Source organism: Apaloderma vittatum, unplaced genomic scaffold, assembly GCF_000703405.1.
Source record: "Apaloderma vittatum isolate BGI_N311 unplaced genomic scaffold, ASM70340v1 scaffold7832, whole genome shotgun sequence".
In the NCBI taxonomy this organism is placed as follows: Eukaryota; Metazoa; Chordata; class Aves; order Trogoniformes; family Trogonidae; genus Apaloderma; species Apaloderma vittatum.
Window position 1 is genome coordinate 13,292 of NW_009705206.1, and position 15,827 is coordinate 29,118.

General features: G+C 39.4%; 1 protein-coding gene across 1 annotated transcript in view; it reads right to left on the reverse strand.

The window, feature by feature from the left end:
- RGS22 (regulator of G-protein signaling 22) overlaps positions 1-15,827 on the reverse strand; it is a gene marked incomplete at its 3' end in the record, with an annotated part of 60,842 nt that overhangs the window by 288 nt on the left and 44,727 nt on the right. The window contains exons 19-24 of the mRNA XM_009865308.1: positions 14,476-14,538; positions 12,299-12,460; positions 9,231-9,410; positions 7,572-7,712; positions 3,985-4,092; positions 1,686-1,788 (exon numbers count right to left, since the gene is read on the reverse strand). Coding sequence (XP_009863610.1) covers positions 1,686-1,788; positions 3,985-4,092; positions 7,572-7,712; positions 9,231-9,410; positions 12,299-12,460; positions 14,476-14,538 — 757 coding nt within the window. The remainder of the gene's footprint in view (positions 1-1,685; positions 1,789-3,984; positions 4,093-7,571; positions 7,713-9,230; positions 9,411-12,298; positions 12,461-14,475; positions 14,539-15,827) is intronic.

Genomic DNA, 15,827 nt, shown 5'->3' on the forward strand with positions numbered 1-15,827 from the left:
TTAGGTTTTGAACAAGGGGATGGGCCAGGGACTGCTGGGCTGGTGGGCCGCAAGGGCTGCAGCTGCCTTGTAGACCCTCTTTGGGCACCGGGCCGAGCTGGAGGTTTCTCAGCTACAGAGCAGGACCGAAGTCCCCGTGCAAGGACTCCCCACAGATAGAGCTGCAAGTGAAGGAGAACTGCAGTACAAAGAGATATAAATGTGTGAAGTATACTAACACCTGCAGAGGTAACTAAGGTCCAAGGTGACTGGATAACTTTAACAGCACCTAGAAGAGGTGAGAAGAGGGCAGAAAGAGAACATGAGGAAAGACCAAGGAATGCTGCAGTTTTCTCTGGAGCCACACACAGAAAATGCTGCCACAGGACAAGTGTGTTCAAACACTGGAAAGTTTGCGAAGACTAGCAAGGGCAGGAGATGCCAACTGGCCTAAAATAGTAATGTTGAAGTATGGAATTAGAAAAGAGGAGCAGAAAAGGAAGCGGAGCAATAGTCCAAGTTTTTTGGATTTGTTTTTTTTTTACATCCATCTAATTTCAGCATAGGCTTAACAAACAGAAACAAAGCCTCTGGGGGATGCTTCTATCTAGAAATTCAAACTTTGAAGCAAAATCTGCTTTTCTGTCTTCAGCAGATCTAATATTTAATTACTTTTGGCAGAGATGATCTATTGCTAGTTCTGTGTTGGTCCCTTACCAGTAACTCCATGGAGTCTGAGCTTCCCCCAGTCATCTCATACTATTTAAAACATTTTAACTGGAAAGCTTAGATAACTGCATTTCAGAACTACCGTTTTACCACAAAGTTCCATCCAGTCAGCATTAGGTCTGCTAACCATGGTTGGAGTGAAAAATAATCTTGCCTTCACGTTGAGGCAGTACAGTTTCAGTTAAATGTGATTTGGAGTGGGATGTCCTAATAAGGAGCATCATCACAGACAGCTGGAAAACTAGCTTTTAAGAACCCAAATTTCAAAGCCCACTTGTTGGCAGTCTGGTACTTACTTTCTATTTCTTGGGAAGATTTGAGCGTTTCTCTGAAATCACACTATTCTTTGCAGAAGTTGTGGATTTTAAAGAGTTTCCAGGCTTCAAGAAAGACGTAGATGAAGCACCTGTGTATGCAAAGAAGATTAAAATGATGTGTAACTGAATGATTTCAATATCACATAGTGCTATTGCTAGCCCTACTGCTAAATGGAGTTATTTAATAAACGGGTCATAATATTCTTGAGGAAGGCCTAAGAGGATATTCTTTGCTGACACAAGAATGAGGCAATGCCACTTACATCCTCTGAAAGCATATTGACAAACTGGTGAGAAAAAAGTTTCATATCTCTGTTTGTATGTAAATTAATGAAGCACAAGAAGCCAGGGAGGTGAAATATGTGTGTGGACCAGGTACGATCGCCATGCCGCTGTGCAGACTGAAGAAATGGCTATATTCCTCTCTGCAGTGGGACCTGTGCAGTAATGACAGTGCTGATAGCCTGCAACTTTCACCTACCCTCTCTTGGAAAACTCAGAAGTCATGAGTATGGTGCAGAGAGCAACTCTTCTGCAGACAGCATAAAACAAGCGGCGATTTATGCACACCGCTCCAAAGGAGAGCAAAGTCCTTATACTGGGAGAATTTCACCTGAACTGTAAGTACGTTCTCCTAGACTACAGAGCTTGGTTAACAACCTGTAAGGAATGATGATGAGCTTTTCTTCTGATCTTCTTGCTTTTTAAGGAGTACTCTCTCACGCGCCAAGGCTTCTGTGTATTTGGAATAGGACCAGGAAGCCTGCAAGAACCGTTAAAAACCATCAGTCTCTTGACCATGGCTCTGGTAGGCCCTTGTCTGTTTCAACAGTGAGACGAAAAACATGTTTGTGTTATATTCCTGTCATTGAATAATCACTATTATTAAGATGACTTTTATCATGACAATACTGGAATAGCAGGAAAAATAGTATTGATGCAAAGCAATCTCAAAACACCATGAAATGTAATTTCAGCAGGTTTGAGAGAGATGATGTTTACATTCATTTATTCTCCATCTCTGGTCTAATTCCTATTCCCTGTCCTTTCATCTTCAAAACCTAAATACAGCAGACTTTTCCTCTTCCGAAATTTCAGCCTTTTGTGCTACTGAGGAACTTGATTTTTATCTCCCTGCCACATCTTTCCAGTGTGTCCTTTCTCAAATTGAAGGCCTCATTAGCCTCACACTTCTTTCTGTCTGCCCTCTCCAGCAAAGGCAGATCAACAGGAGATGTCATCCTTTCCTTTTCTAAGAAACAAAAGTTGCTCTTTACATTGCAACAACCACAGTTCAGTTTCCATGTAAAATTTAGATCGTTCTCTGAAATCAGCCCAGGAACTGTACATTCATTTGGGGTTTTTTTTTCGCTACATCATCAGAAGTTTGGGGCCAATTTGTCATGTCATGACTCAGCAAGAACTTCTTCCTCCTGCAGAAAGGGGCTATGAAAAGAAACTGTTCTATAGAAGATTATTGTTTTGTCTGCAATTACCTGCCTCTTCTTAAGGACTTAGGCATATGGTATTGATATACTGGCTCACTCAACTCACTTTTTTTTCTTTTTTTTAAATAGGTATGAGCAAAAGTTGAAAAGTCTATTTAAGGATAAGAGTGTGAGCTTAACTACATTTTTTGCACTGTGGTTTCAGATTTTGGGAGTATTTCAGACTACCTGTTTCTATATTCTGCTCATCGCTAATGTGGTGCCATGGGAAGAGCAATATGGAATACAAGGAGTGGCCAAAGTGCAATTTAATCCTGCATCGCATGACATAGCTGTGATTGTGTGGTTGCACAGATTCTACATTATGTCATGGCAATGTCAACTTGGCTATGAATGATCCCTTGATATGCCTAACATGACATGTCCATTCTTCCCGCTTCTGCAATAAAATGACTGTTACATTTTTACTACAACTTTGATGCATCATGAGAGTTGTTCTGCAAGAAATCCTAGAGAGCTGTTTTCTGTCAGCTTTTCTATCCAAATACCTAGATTTCCTGAATGAGTTCAGCTTCATTTTTTGACATATGAACAGAACAGGACTTGAGGATAAACCAAATTATTTCAAGATATGAATTTCACAAGTAATGAAAAGTTTCTTGTTCCAGAATGGAACTTCCTTTTCTTCCATTTATCTTTAATAAAGGTTCTTTATAAATCTACAACACTAAATGATGTTAGATATTAATACTACTCGGAACCTAAATCTTAAAAAAAGTAATCACAGAATCACAGAATCTCTGTGGTTAGAAGAGACCTTTAAGATCATTGACTCCAACCATTAATCTAGCACTGCCAGACCACCACTAAACCATGTCCCTAAGCACAAGATCAACATGTTGTTTCAACACTTCCGGAGACGGCGATTCCACCACTGCTCTGGGCAGCCTGTTCCAATCCCCAATGACTCTTTCAGTGAAAAATTACTTTCTAATATCCAGCCTAAACATCCCCTGGCACAACTTGTAGCCATTTCCTCTAGTCCCATCACTTGCTAGCAGGAAGAAAAGGCTGACCCCCTCCTCCATCCAACTCCCTTTCAGGTAGTTGTAGAGACCAATAAGGTGTCCCCTCAGCCTCCTTTTCTCCAGGCTATGCAATCCCAGTTCCCTCAGCCACTCTTCACAGGATTTGTGTTCCAGACCCTTCTCGAGCCTCATTGCCCTTTTCTGGACACACTCTTTGTTGCCTTTTTCTGGACAGGCTACAGTACCTCAATGTCCTTCATGTAGCGAGGGACCCAAAACTGAACACAATAATCGAGGTGTGGCCTCACCGTCACCTGTATGGTAGGTAAACTTATAACAACAAAGTTAACTGTAGAAACGTGAACAGTTATTGAAGAACCATGTAACAGTAGTATTCAAAACCAAACTCCACCATCCCATTCTCCCAGGATCGTTTTATCTCTCTTGAATGATGTCATCTATAGCAACATGTTTATTATTCACCTGCCATCCATATCCATCTGAAAATGATGCTGGTCCTCTTTCCACACCAAACTCATTGGCAAAAGCACTGCTTGACAGACTGATGAGTTTTGTTCCCACTTCTTTACCCTGCAAATAATAAGAACTCAGATGTAAACAATAGTTACTGAGCTGACGTAAAAAGCGAAGTTTGAGGAAGCAAAAAACTCTCATTGGAAATGAGATAGTGTCATATGCACTAATGTGCATATGCTCAGTTTCATAATTCATCATGTTGTGCATAATAAAAAATAGCAGAAGATGATGCTTTTTTAAAGTATTTCTTTATCCTAATGGGAGTTTTCTACACTCCCACAGACTATCTTCCTTTCAGATTGAAATACCTGCTGAGTGAGAGGGCTGATCTGCAACAGAACATATTTTAAGTACAGAGGGGCCATTTTGATCCTCTAATCTGGCCTCAGGTATAAACATAGAACATAGGAACATGATTAGTTCCAGCTTGGTCCAGTAGCTGTGAATGAACTACTGTATACATGTTAGGAAAACAGGCAAAAAAAAAAAAAAGATAAAACAGGCAAAAAAAGAGACGTCAAATGATTCCCAAAGTCTCTCAGAAAGTCCCTGGAAGATCTGGAAAAGGATCAGAATATCCTACTTCTTTGCTCCCGAAGTGCCTTTTTCTCTCTCATTACCCCCACTGTCCTCTGGACCCATCATCTACAACGGTGACGTTTGGGTATAGAACTTCCCAGGAAGTGTGGTGTTTCTCTTCTCTTCAGAAGCTGACGTACTAACTTCTGTGGCATACTAAATTGGTGGAACAGCGATGCCAAAGCAAATACAGAAGTAGTGTGTATGCCAATATACTACAGTTTATGTTTGTTAGCTTTCTCAAAGAGAATGGTGAGTTAGATGAGGTCTTTAATAATGTTTTCTCATAATAAATTAGGCAATGTTATAGCAATGTCATATCCCATGATATTACATCACTTAGTAACAAATAAGCTTGCTGCTAAGAAGATTAAAGAGAGAGGAGGGAAATATGATAAAGGAAAATTAATGCTTATGGGTTTACCTTTCGCTGCTAAGGGCATGGAAAAAGTAGGTATATATTTACAGTATAAATTAAAGCTAAACTCTAAAGCAAAGAATCAAAAATCTATTTTGGAGGAAAAAAGGCAATTGTGTATATAAGAAATTACAAATACTGACATCAAGGCAGTTTGCAAAAAGTGACTAATGATATTTTTTAAAGTATATGATATGTGCATCAAGCAGTTAACAAAGGAACAGATCCACAGACAAGTCAAAGTTGAGCCCATCTAACTGTGCCACACTAAGAGCAAGTAAGTGAAAACAGAGAAGTAAACCGTACTCTACCAAGGCAACATCTTTTGAAACAACTATTCCAGCTCAATATTGAAGAAATCACATTCTGTTGAACGTTTGAACTTTATTCACCCTGTACCTACCCATTCCTGCCTTTCAGACCCTTAAGTGTAGAAGAGGTCCCTGCACTGTACTCTGCTCGTGTGGCATCCCTTGCTGTCAGCCGCTCCTCCACTGCACTGAGTCCATAGCCCTCAATAGCATTTACCCCATAAATAATAAATAAGCACACATGAAAAATATTGAGATAGGCAAATAATGCCAAATCATGCATCACTGTCTAGTGAAAACCTGGTCTGCCCATTTTTTCGATTACCCTACATAAAAGTCCAGTTCTTATGGAGTCAGTTCAGAAAACGCAGTGAGCCTAGCTAAACTGGGCACCACAGGGACAAATCTGTGAGAAGGGAGAAAATAAAACTCCACCACCAGGACCATGTCTGTACTGTCGGATGTAAACTCAAAATGGCAACGGATTCGGGCAGGGGAATACATATGTATATAAAAGAAAAAAAATTGTTTCTCACCTTTCCAGATCTTCCCTCTCCTTCATCATGAGCCTGGTGGGGCAGAGAAGCATAGACATTATTTTAAATGCCAATAAATCATCACTTTCTACAGGCTGCCAAGAGAACCTGCTATTGCTTATGTTGGATGAGCCTTATCGGTATCCTTCAGGGATACTGAATCATTTGAACAGTTATGTTTTCACTGAGGGAACAGAAATACCATGCAAGAGAGCAGGGAATGGCAAATTCTTTAAACAATAATAGAGAGGTGAAAGAGTTTCAATTGTAAAAGATTTACAATGATATTGTAAAAGATTTACTGATATTTTTTGGTAAGAAAAATAGTCCACACTGTTCACCAAACTGCGTTCTCTACTTGTCACTTTCTAAAATTTCTTATCCTACTTCCCAGCTTAGAAGGCTAATTAATTTTTCCCAGTTGTTCCCCATAAAAGCTAGGTTTTTTCCCTCCTGGCCAAGATTTGCTCTTTACTTCCTTGGTCTTAATCAGAAATCTTATAGACAGGCAACAAACAGATGGAAAAAATAAGTCTGTGAAAACGCAAAAGTGCATTACTTTGAAATATTGCATTCTTGCACTATAAGTATTGCCAACGGCCTTGCCAGATATATCTGAATAGAGACAATGTGCTTTGGAGGAAGGAACATGAGTTCTTGAATTTTAGACTTCACTTGACATTGGTGTGTGGCCACGAGTAACACTCCTCTAGTGCTCAGTTTTTCATGTGTCTAGAAGAGGGTAACAACATGGACATGTTCTTATGGGCATATATGTATTTGGGTACTCATGTGGTTCTCATCATGAGCAATATCTCAACACATGTGTACGTGGTATTTAAAATATGTAAAGGTCTTATAATGCTACTTACCATAGTTTGCATGTCAAATAATTTCTCTGCCCTTAAAGGAATGTTCTCTCCTCAAAGCTGGCCAAACAATTAAATTTTGTAAAAAATAAACTGTTGCAAAGCTTATAATCAATAGCAAAAAAATCCATTCTATTTTAATAGAAAATTCCAAGAAAAACAATTTTACAAGCAAGCATTCCGCTGTAGAGGTCACAGTTCTGTTAATGCACTGAAACTGTCTGGAAACTCATTGTGAATAGCAACAATTTCACTGTCAGAGCTGAGAAATAGTCAAGAAAAGACAAAGACTGTACAAAGCAATTAGCACATAAGTATTTTCAGAAATAATGTGCAGACTTTTCAAATGCTCCTACTGGAAAATAAATGTGAAATCTGTTTTTGTTTTCTTTTGCTTTCAGTAGTAACCCAGGACTGTAAATTCTGAAACAGGACAGTACATCCTGAAAGTGCAGATGGGTTTGCAGTTACCCGTTATATACATGGACCATACATCGTGGGATTTTAAAAAAAAAAAAATAGCCTTCTTTTTCACTCTTCTTTTGGCTCAAAAGATGACTAAAATACATTTTCCTCTCTGCTTAATGAAAGAAGTATTACATTGACTCATCTGCTTCAAGTTAAACATATGTATATGCATTGGCAGGATTGGGAAATAATTGCTCTAGGACGGGGTTGCATGTAAGACTTAAATTCTAACAAAAAGATTTTGGTAGCTTTGAATCAGGCTAAGAAAAAATGTTTGAATTCATGTATGTTTGCTCATGAAGGAGTTTTTATGCAGTTTGTCAGCTGCCACCTGAAACTTTGTGAGCCTTACCTCTGCTGTTTGGTCTTCCATCCTTAGCATCATTTTTCCCTTTTTTGTCTCCAATGCAGTTAGAATCTGGTCACTAACCAAACTCGCTTGAAACTTACAAAATTTTGGCCAGAATTTAAACAGAAGAGCAAAAATGGTCATCTGTGCAGAAAGGAAAGAAAGTCAATCTTGACCATATTAATAAAACAGAGTTTACTGTAAAATAAAATGTAGTTTACCATAAGAATGAAATAACTTTTTTTTTTTAATACACAGCCTTGTTCCTCCCACATACTGTGTCCTAACATTTCAGCCCATCTTTGCTCAGCACATGCTTTTCATCAGTATGTTTATTACTGGTGAGAAATCTTCCTAAAACACGCTTAAAAGGCACTTTCTTTTTTTATATTTCCCTAAACAATTGTTTGCATTAATGAAAACATCCATCATCTTTTACAAGTATTCTTGATAAAATATACACCAGTATATTTGCACCACTGTTCTGCTCAAGTATTTCAAATATTCAGTTCATTAGGGAGAGGGCTTTTTTTTCCCTCCTTAAGAGAAAGGAAATACTTTTTTGCCTCTGGAAAGGCTCTTAAACCACATTACAGATCTATGAGCAAATCTTGGATAATTTTTAAATGATATAATCTCTCACAGGGTCTTTTTTGAACTGGAATAAGAAAAACAATTTTAGAAAAGCAAACTGAGGGGCTTAGTGAATTCTGTTGCTGCACGTACTAAGGTTCACATTTTTCAATTTATTTAGATGTTTAATTCTCATTGAGAAACTTGGCTTCAAAGGAGCCAAGCATGCTCAGCACCTCATGGCTTCTGGCTCAATGGATTTGAAAGTGACATGTGAGTCACTGTCATGTTTCAGTCACAGCTTTTCCGCCAAGTTCTTCCCTTGGTTTTGTGCCACATTTCTGGAGTTCGCTGGCTTTACACAGGTTGAAATGAGACTTCCATTTCTCTTAGGACCAATATGAACTTATTTCTCTGACAAACCGTTAATCTTTTGTGATCCAAACACTTTATGGGCTCACAGCTGATGTTTAAAGGTGTTGGTGGCAATTTTACAGGAAAAGAAGAGAAACTAGCTTTTTTGGGTTTAGAAGGTAAGACAGATGAGACCATAACAAACAATAAGAAAGTAGCAAGTCTGTAGTAAAGGTTCACAAATTGCTGATTAGTACAGAGATCAGAGAGAAAAATGTCTACAGCTATTTAATACAGACTTTCTGTAATAAAGGAAAGGCATTCAGTAAGTTAAGCTGTCTTTGTGTTTTGCTCACATCTGCATTTTTTCCATAAACTACAAAACTACAAGCTTTCTAACTACAAAATATTTCTGTTACATTAAACAAGCAAGCAATTAAAATCATAGACAGAATTAATTTCTACTGCCAGAATTCCTAACACAGACCTGGATGACACCTCTCTGGGATCAGCTAGCTGCCAGAGATTGTCCAGCTGATGGAGCAGTAAGTATCTGAAACCTCCCTGTCATTTCCCCCATACGATCTTCACTGAAATGCGTGTCTGTAGTGTTCTCCTTCATGCCCAGGCTTATGTACAGAGTACAAATTGTCGCATAAGCAACAAAGACTGCCCTTAAAATCAGGAACACAGACTCTAGCCAGATCTGTTACAGAGATTATCCCGGCTTCTTACTTGTGCCTCTCTAAAAATGTAAGGTCCTAGGTCTTTCCTGTTTTCCAAAATCTTATCTGCTTGTTCAGTTGGGATGTCAATCTGCAATGTTGGGGGTACAGCAGAATTAATAAAGCGGTCGATAATAGCTGTGATCTTTTTCTGAACTGTGGCATCATCACAATGAGAATGGCACAAGTCCTGAAAGACGAAAAATAACATTTTCAGTGAACAGAGAGATAAAAGGCCCTTTACAGGGGCCCGGTGATTAAAGAGTAATAGTCATACAAATATAATTATACACTAGATTCCTTCAGTATGTAGGACAAAATTCTTATAGTAAATGTGCAAGGCCAAAGACATAGTGAAGACATGAGTGGGACTTCTGATTTGCAAATGCAGATTTATGGCAATCATTGCTTTTAGGTGATAATCTCTGCCTGCTCTTTCTGATAGAACAGGATAGTTTTTAACCTGCATTCAGTTCAAGCACATTGCTGGAAAATAGGAGCCATTTCTGAAAAGAAAAACACACATATAGGTGTGAAATTCACTGGTTTTCACGCAAGCCTGCTATGACTAGCATAGCCATGGTAACTAAAAGACAAAGAAATGCTCTAAATAATCCAGGAGTAGAAGGGAATTACTTAGAGGGCACAAGGTATTATAATCAGGAATGTTGGCACAAGAAGGGACAATTTCAGCTACTAGTACAATCTCCCATTCATTGAAATCTTGTAGTTTCACCATTCATTAAGATTTTCCAGTTTCCCCAAATCTCAGTGTTTGAAACAGCTCTGTGCAGGACAGAGTACAAAACAAACCTGAACTCATGAATGTGGTATCTCAAAGGAATACTGCGTGTTTTCTACTTTTTAAAATGCGGTCCTATTGTTCTAGTAAACCCTGTTACTGCTGTGTTTTCACACTCTGACAATGCTACCATCGGACTTCGACAGGAAGGAAAAATAATTCAAAAAACCTGATGAACTTTACAAACTTCTATAACACTCTGAGACTATCACATATATCTACTAGAGACACAATGAGCACTCCAGAGAATTTTCAGGAAGAGAGCTCCCCAAATGAAGAATATGCATTTAGTTTTGGTATAGAAGGCTGGATATTTACTTTGCAAAGAAATTAAAACCAGGGATTTTAACCAGAAATGTGGTGTGTGAAAGAGCTGGCTTGTTTTATTATGAATACTTTTTAGTTTTGTTAAGGAAAAAAAGAATGATAACAGCTGTAGTGAAGAAAGTAAGGCAATACGAAAACATATTCAATATATCCCAAGAATACATTATGGCTTCCTTTGCTCATCTAGCATAAAAGAACAGGCAGAGAGTTGTAGTAAGAGGGAAGACAAACAAGCCATATTATATGAAGAGGGATGAGACATGAGCAAGGAGGGACAGATGGAAACGATCCACAGAGTTACATTTCTTCATATTTGTTTTAAAAAATACCTAATAATTTGTTTTTTGATTGTCCCAAGATGTGCCACCAGCTTGATGGGTTACGAAGAGCAATGCAGTCATTGACTCCTAAATGGAGTCCTGTCTAAACTCATGGCACGATAGGGCTCAGACAATACAAGTATGCACTGTGCAAAGTGCTGCCCACATCTTTGGCAAAGTTCCTCCAGTTCAGCCTGACCCATAACACTCCTGCTACTTTGCTTCTATAAAGAGCATCAACTGCCAGCCATGACAAATCACACGCATCTAGAAATATGGCCAGATTGTACTTTTTCTTGATAAGAACACAAATAAAATTAACACAAATGAAGGAGAGGGGGTGGGACAAAAAACAATGAAGGCTTTCTTCAGAGAGCACATCCACGAAGAAAACAATCTAATCTGCACTCCACATTTTCCATATCCTCCACAATATAGCAACGGAGAGTCAAAAATCTGAAAAAAGCATCAAATATTTCTAGGAGGATTTGTGTCACAGGACTCCAGGTGCCTTCATGTTGAGATTGTAGTCTAAGCTATTCACTGTAACAAAGAGAGAGACAGCAGCACCCTCAGAGAGAATTTCAGCCAATTACTCACTTGGGGTTCAAAGCCTCTGTGAGGAGGGGAGATAGCCCCCTGGAAACAGAGGATCTTCAGCTTCTAAAGCAGTCCCCAAGTTCAAATGCATAAAAACAGTGAAGCAGTGAAAATACACCTACGCGCCTGCAGAAGGATCTGCAAGTGTTACTGTGGCATTAGCTGTGTTTACCTCCTAATTTCTGAGCAGGTTAACTAATGTCGTGCTCCCTGCCTGACACATGTACACAGGCTCAGGAGCCCGGGAGAGGTTCTGCACTTCAGTATCGTTTCTGCATCACCAATATCCCAGAGGCAAAAGGAGTGAGGAATGAATGAAGGCTCCTTGGTGCTTCTGCATTCAGTCCAGGGTGCTACTAGGAGTATGCTGTGTGATTTAAAGACTCAGTCCAGAGGTTTCCCATTGAGTTCCACCCCACTCAGTAGCAATTTCACAAAGGGGCATATATTTGGGAGAAAGGCAATCCCAGCTGACCTTCCCTATCCTGCTTCATTTTGGCCACATCCTCATGTGCAGACAAATGGAACTGTACAGAGTGCAACGGGGTCTGCACTGTATATACAGGCATTTTGGGTAGATACTATCTTTACGTCTGTACATTTGATTGAATTTAAACGTTTTCTCTGATTTTTGAGGGATTACCCAATTCAGCAATAATTCCATTATTTCACAGCATGCAACTATAAAGACAGAGTGAGAATTTTAATGCTTGCATATTTTCTACTGCTCAACAAATGCATACCAAAATCTGGGCATTAGCTAGTAGTGTCCCTTTAGAGACTCAGAAGAATGTTACTGTTTGAAGAAGCATAAAGAAATACAGGGATAATACATTCAACTCATTGAAAATAGCTTTGCTTAAGAAGAGAGGATTTTCAACAAAAAACAGTTTAAACCCTGAAAGAGGTTTTAATGTGAACAAGAAAATGCCTAGAGATATTCTTCTTAAAATTCTCCCTATATGCAGTACTGGATGCGTTTGCTTACAAATTGAATGATATTCCCCTTGCTCCATTTTACCACCGTACCTTATACTTCTGTACCTCTTGCCAAAAGAGCACTCCGTTCTCCAGTAGGTCTCCTTTCAGTGACACAAAGAGACGAAATTGATTTGCTGTCACCGGATCCAACAGCGCTTTACGGAAAGCAATTACTTCACTAGATGAAGAAACCCACTTATTGTCCACATGCTGTCAAAAGAAGAAATAAATGCACCAAATAAACTTTGTTTCAAAAAGCAATAACAAAGGCATTAGTTAACATAAACTGTCTGATTCTTATCTTTGCACTGACCCTAACTTTCAGTAGTTTATGAGTTTATGACATGGATACAATAGAATGTGGCAAGGTTTCATTTATTTCTCTCCTCCTTTTATTTTTTTTTCCAGCTTGGTTTGGGCAACATTTTTTGGAAGATGTGATGGGAGAGGAAATGACTGACAATGATTTAGACCATATGACTACATACTGTAAAGTATGGAAACAGCTATTGTTATTGATTATGGCAACAGGCTACTTTTCTAGAGAACAGTTTGAGTTTTGTGCAAACAAACAACAAAGAAAAAGGAACGGACAAACCACATAGCTTAAAGTTGTAAAATGCTTCTGACAGGGATCTCGCCAACAAAATGAGCTTTGAAATGAGTTGCCATGATCACCAATAGAAGCCAGAGAGTTTGCTCTCTGTGGAATAAAGCTACCAATAGGAAAACAGAATTTAAAGTCATCAAGACATTTTGGAAATCCTCATGCCACAAAGCACAGAGCAGTAGGCAGCCAGGAAAGGGTGGAGAAAGAAAGAAAGAAAGATGGCTTTATGCAGGGACAGTTTGTTTGAAATGGAGTTCAGGCTGGCCTGTCTTCCTGAACAAACAGTTCTTGTGCTGTTACTGAGGAGCAAACCAAACAATCCCCTTTGTTATCAGATGGATGAATGAAAACTATCTTCTAACAGTGATATAAAACTCTTGAAGTCCTGGAGGAACGGAGTGTTATTCAGTGGACAGCATGGAACAGAAGCATTTTTAGTTGTTGCACACAGTCCTGGAAATCTAACCTGATTCTAAGCTGGAGGTCTTTCTACTGCTTCTCTTGAAAACAGGGACTACACTTAGCGTCCTGCCGCACAGCTGGCCAGGAGTGAGAGCATGCTCTTGTGAGAAGGTGGGTGGTGGCTGTCCAAAGGGCCCTCTGGTTAAAATAAAATTAGCTCAACTTAAACAGTAAAGGGGGATCTTCTCAGCCCTCCTCCAGTTCTGCAGACATGGTCTGTCCCCTGTGAACAGCATTTAGGCAACTTTTGGGAAAAATTATCTCTGGACCTTTTTCATGAAGGGAAGAACAAAATGTTGCTCCCACTCCTATACTAATATACAAACACTGCTTATTTTATAGGTCAGCAACCTTGAAGCAGAAAATGGAAAATAACCATCTTCCTGACAAACAAAGGGAAAACTCAGTTAACAGAACCCACATGCACTTTGAGTCCCTTTGAGCTAATGGTTTGCATGGATAATTGGTGACCGGCTCTCCAGTTTGATTTCAACAGACAATAAAAATTCAACTGAATAAATGTACACAACTTGTATGTTGGCAATCACAAAGAGTTCACTGCTCTTCAAGAGGAAAAAACTGGCAAACGTTTGATGAAATGTATTATTACAAAGGTTTAAGATATTTAAAATGATATTATCTCAGTGCTGTAAGATTAAAATACAATTCTAAATGAAACAGATACTGTGAGATATGATTAAACCTGCCCACTCCAGTGCATACTTCACATTCCCTTTTGTGTCTGCACATAATCCACTTGCAATAATAAATAAACTACCAGATGCTGGAATGAACAGCTTGTCCCAATAAGTCCACTGCATACAAAATACAGATAAATGTGAATTAAAGATACAATACTAGTTTGAGAAGAGTTAAGAATGCTCCAAAGCCCAGGACAAGAGACATGTTTTTGTCAAGTATGACCCCTCCAGTCAGGAAGGGAGACAAATTTACTACGAACATCCAACAGGGAGCTGAATTCACCAGCAATGTGAATAATCAGTCCACTGTAGCCAATACAATCATGCCTGCTTTTAACAGCATTACATTTGGGCCTCACACTGTCAGCAGGGAAATTGTGAGGGATGTACAAGGTCCAAACAGAAAAGAGAGTGAAATCGCAGACGCAAGAGACACAGTAAACTTCACTTACCTTCCACATCCTGGTTGTCCTCTGCTGGTTTAGGTGTGAAAGATCTTCAGTTAGGTCTGTTGTCTATGATTGAACAAAAGGTTATCATTGCATTTTTTAAACTCTTTTTGTTTCATGTTCAGCCCTCTAATGATTGAGACCATAGTGGTAGAATATTTAATATATCTTCTTATGGCCAAGAGGGCCAATAGGATCCTGGGCTGCATTAAGAAATGTGTGTCCAGCAGATCTAGAAAAGTTCTCCTGCCCCTCTACTCTGCCCTGGTGAGACCACACCTGGAATACTGTGTCCAGTTTTGGGCTCCCCAGTTCAGGAGAGACAGGGACCTCTTGGAGAGAGTCCAACAGAGAGCTAGGAGGATGATTAAGGGACTTGAACATCTCTTCTGTGAAGAGAGACTGAGAGAACTGGGGCTGTTTAGTCTTGAAAGGAGACGGCTGAGAGGGGATCTTATTAATGTATAGAAATAAGGGGTGGTGTCAAGGGGAAGGAGACAATCTCTTCACAGTGGTGCCCAGCAACAGAACAAGAAATAATGGGTTTAAGTTAGAACATAGGAAGTTCCACCTCAACATGAGGAGAAACTTTTTCACTGTGAGGGTGACAGAGCACTGGCACAGGCTGCCCAGGGAGGTTGTGGAGTCTCTTTCTCTGGAGACTTTCAAAACCCGCCTGGACGCGTTCCTGTGTGGCTGCCCTAGGGGATCGTGCTCTGGCAGGGGGGGTTGAACTAGATGATCTCGAGAGGTCCTTTCCAACCCCTAGCACTCTACGATTCTATGATTCTGGCATCTTTATATCTGAAACTTTTTGTAGACCCACACTGAGCACCATCCCTTGCTCAGTGCTCTTTAAGGCCAGGGAGTTAGAGAAGATGAGGCAATAGCAAATGGCCATTTTTCACTGGTTTACTGTACCCATAATGTTCTGAGGGAACACTTATGTCAGGAACAAATTTTGACCCTTTTTTTTGTACTAAATGTTTTTTCCTCCTTTGGACAGCTGTATCAGAAATACACACTTGATCATGCAGCTTCTTTATAGCAAAAATACACCTCAAATCAAGGGCAGATTTTCTGAGTGAGAACTACATAGCATGCCCACTGTGTTTGGTCACTGTGAAATATGAAGCCAAGTGGAGAATGTCATCTGGTTTCATTTCTTCTAAAATACTTTCTTCAAAGGACCTTTTAATCCTCTGAATTTGCAGTAAGAAAAAGAGCAGTCAGACAGAAATGGAGTTAGGAAAAGGCTAGAAGCTCGTTATGTATGTGTATGTTATGTGTGTATTTCTCATAAACTGTTCATTAGAGTTGAATACAGCATTTTTCAAACTGCGTGGGCTGCTTTC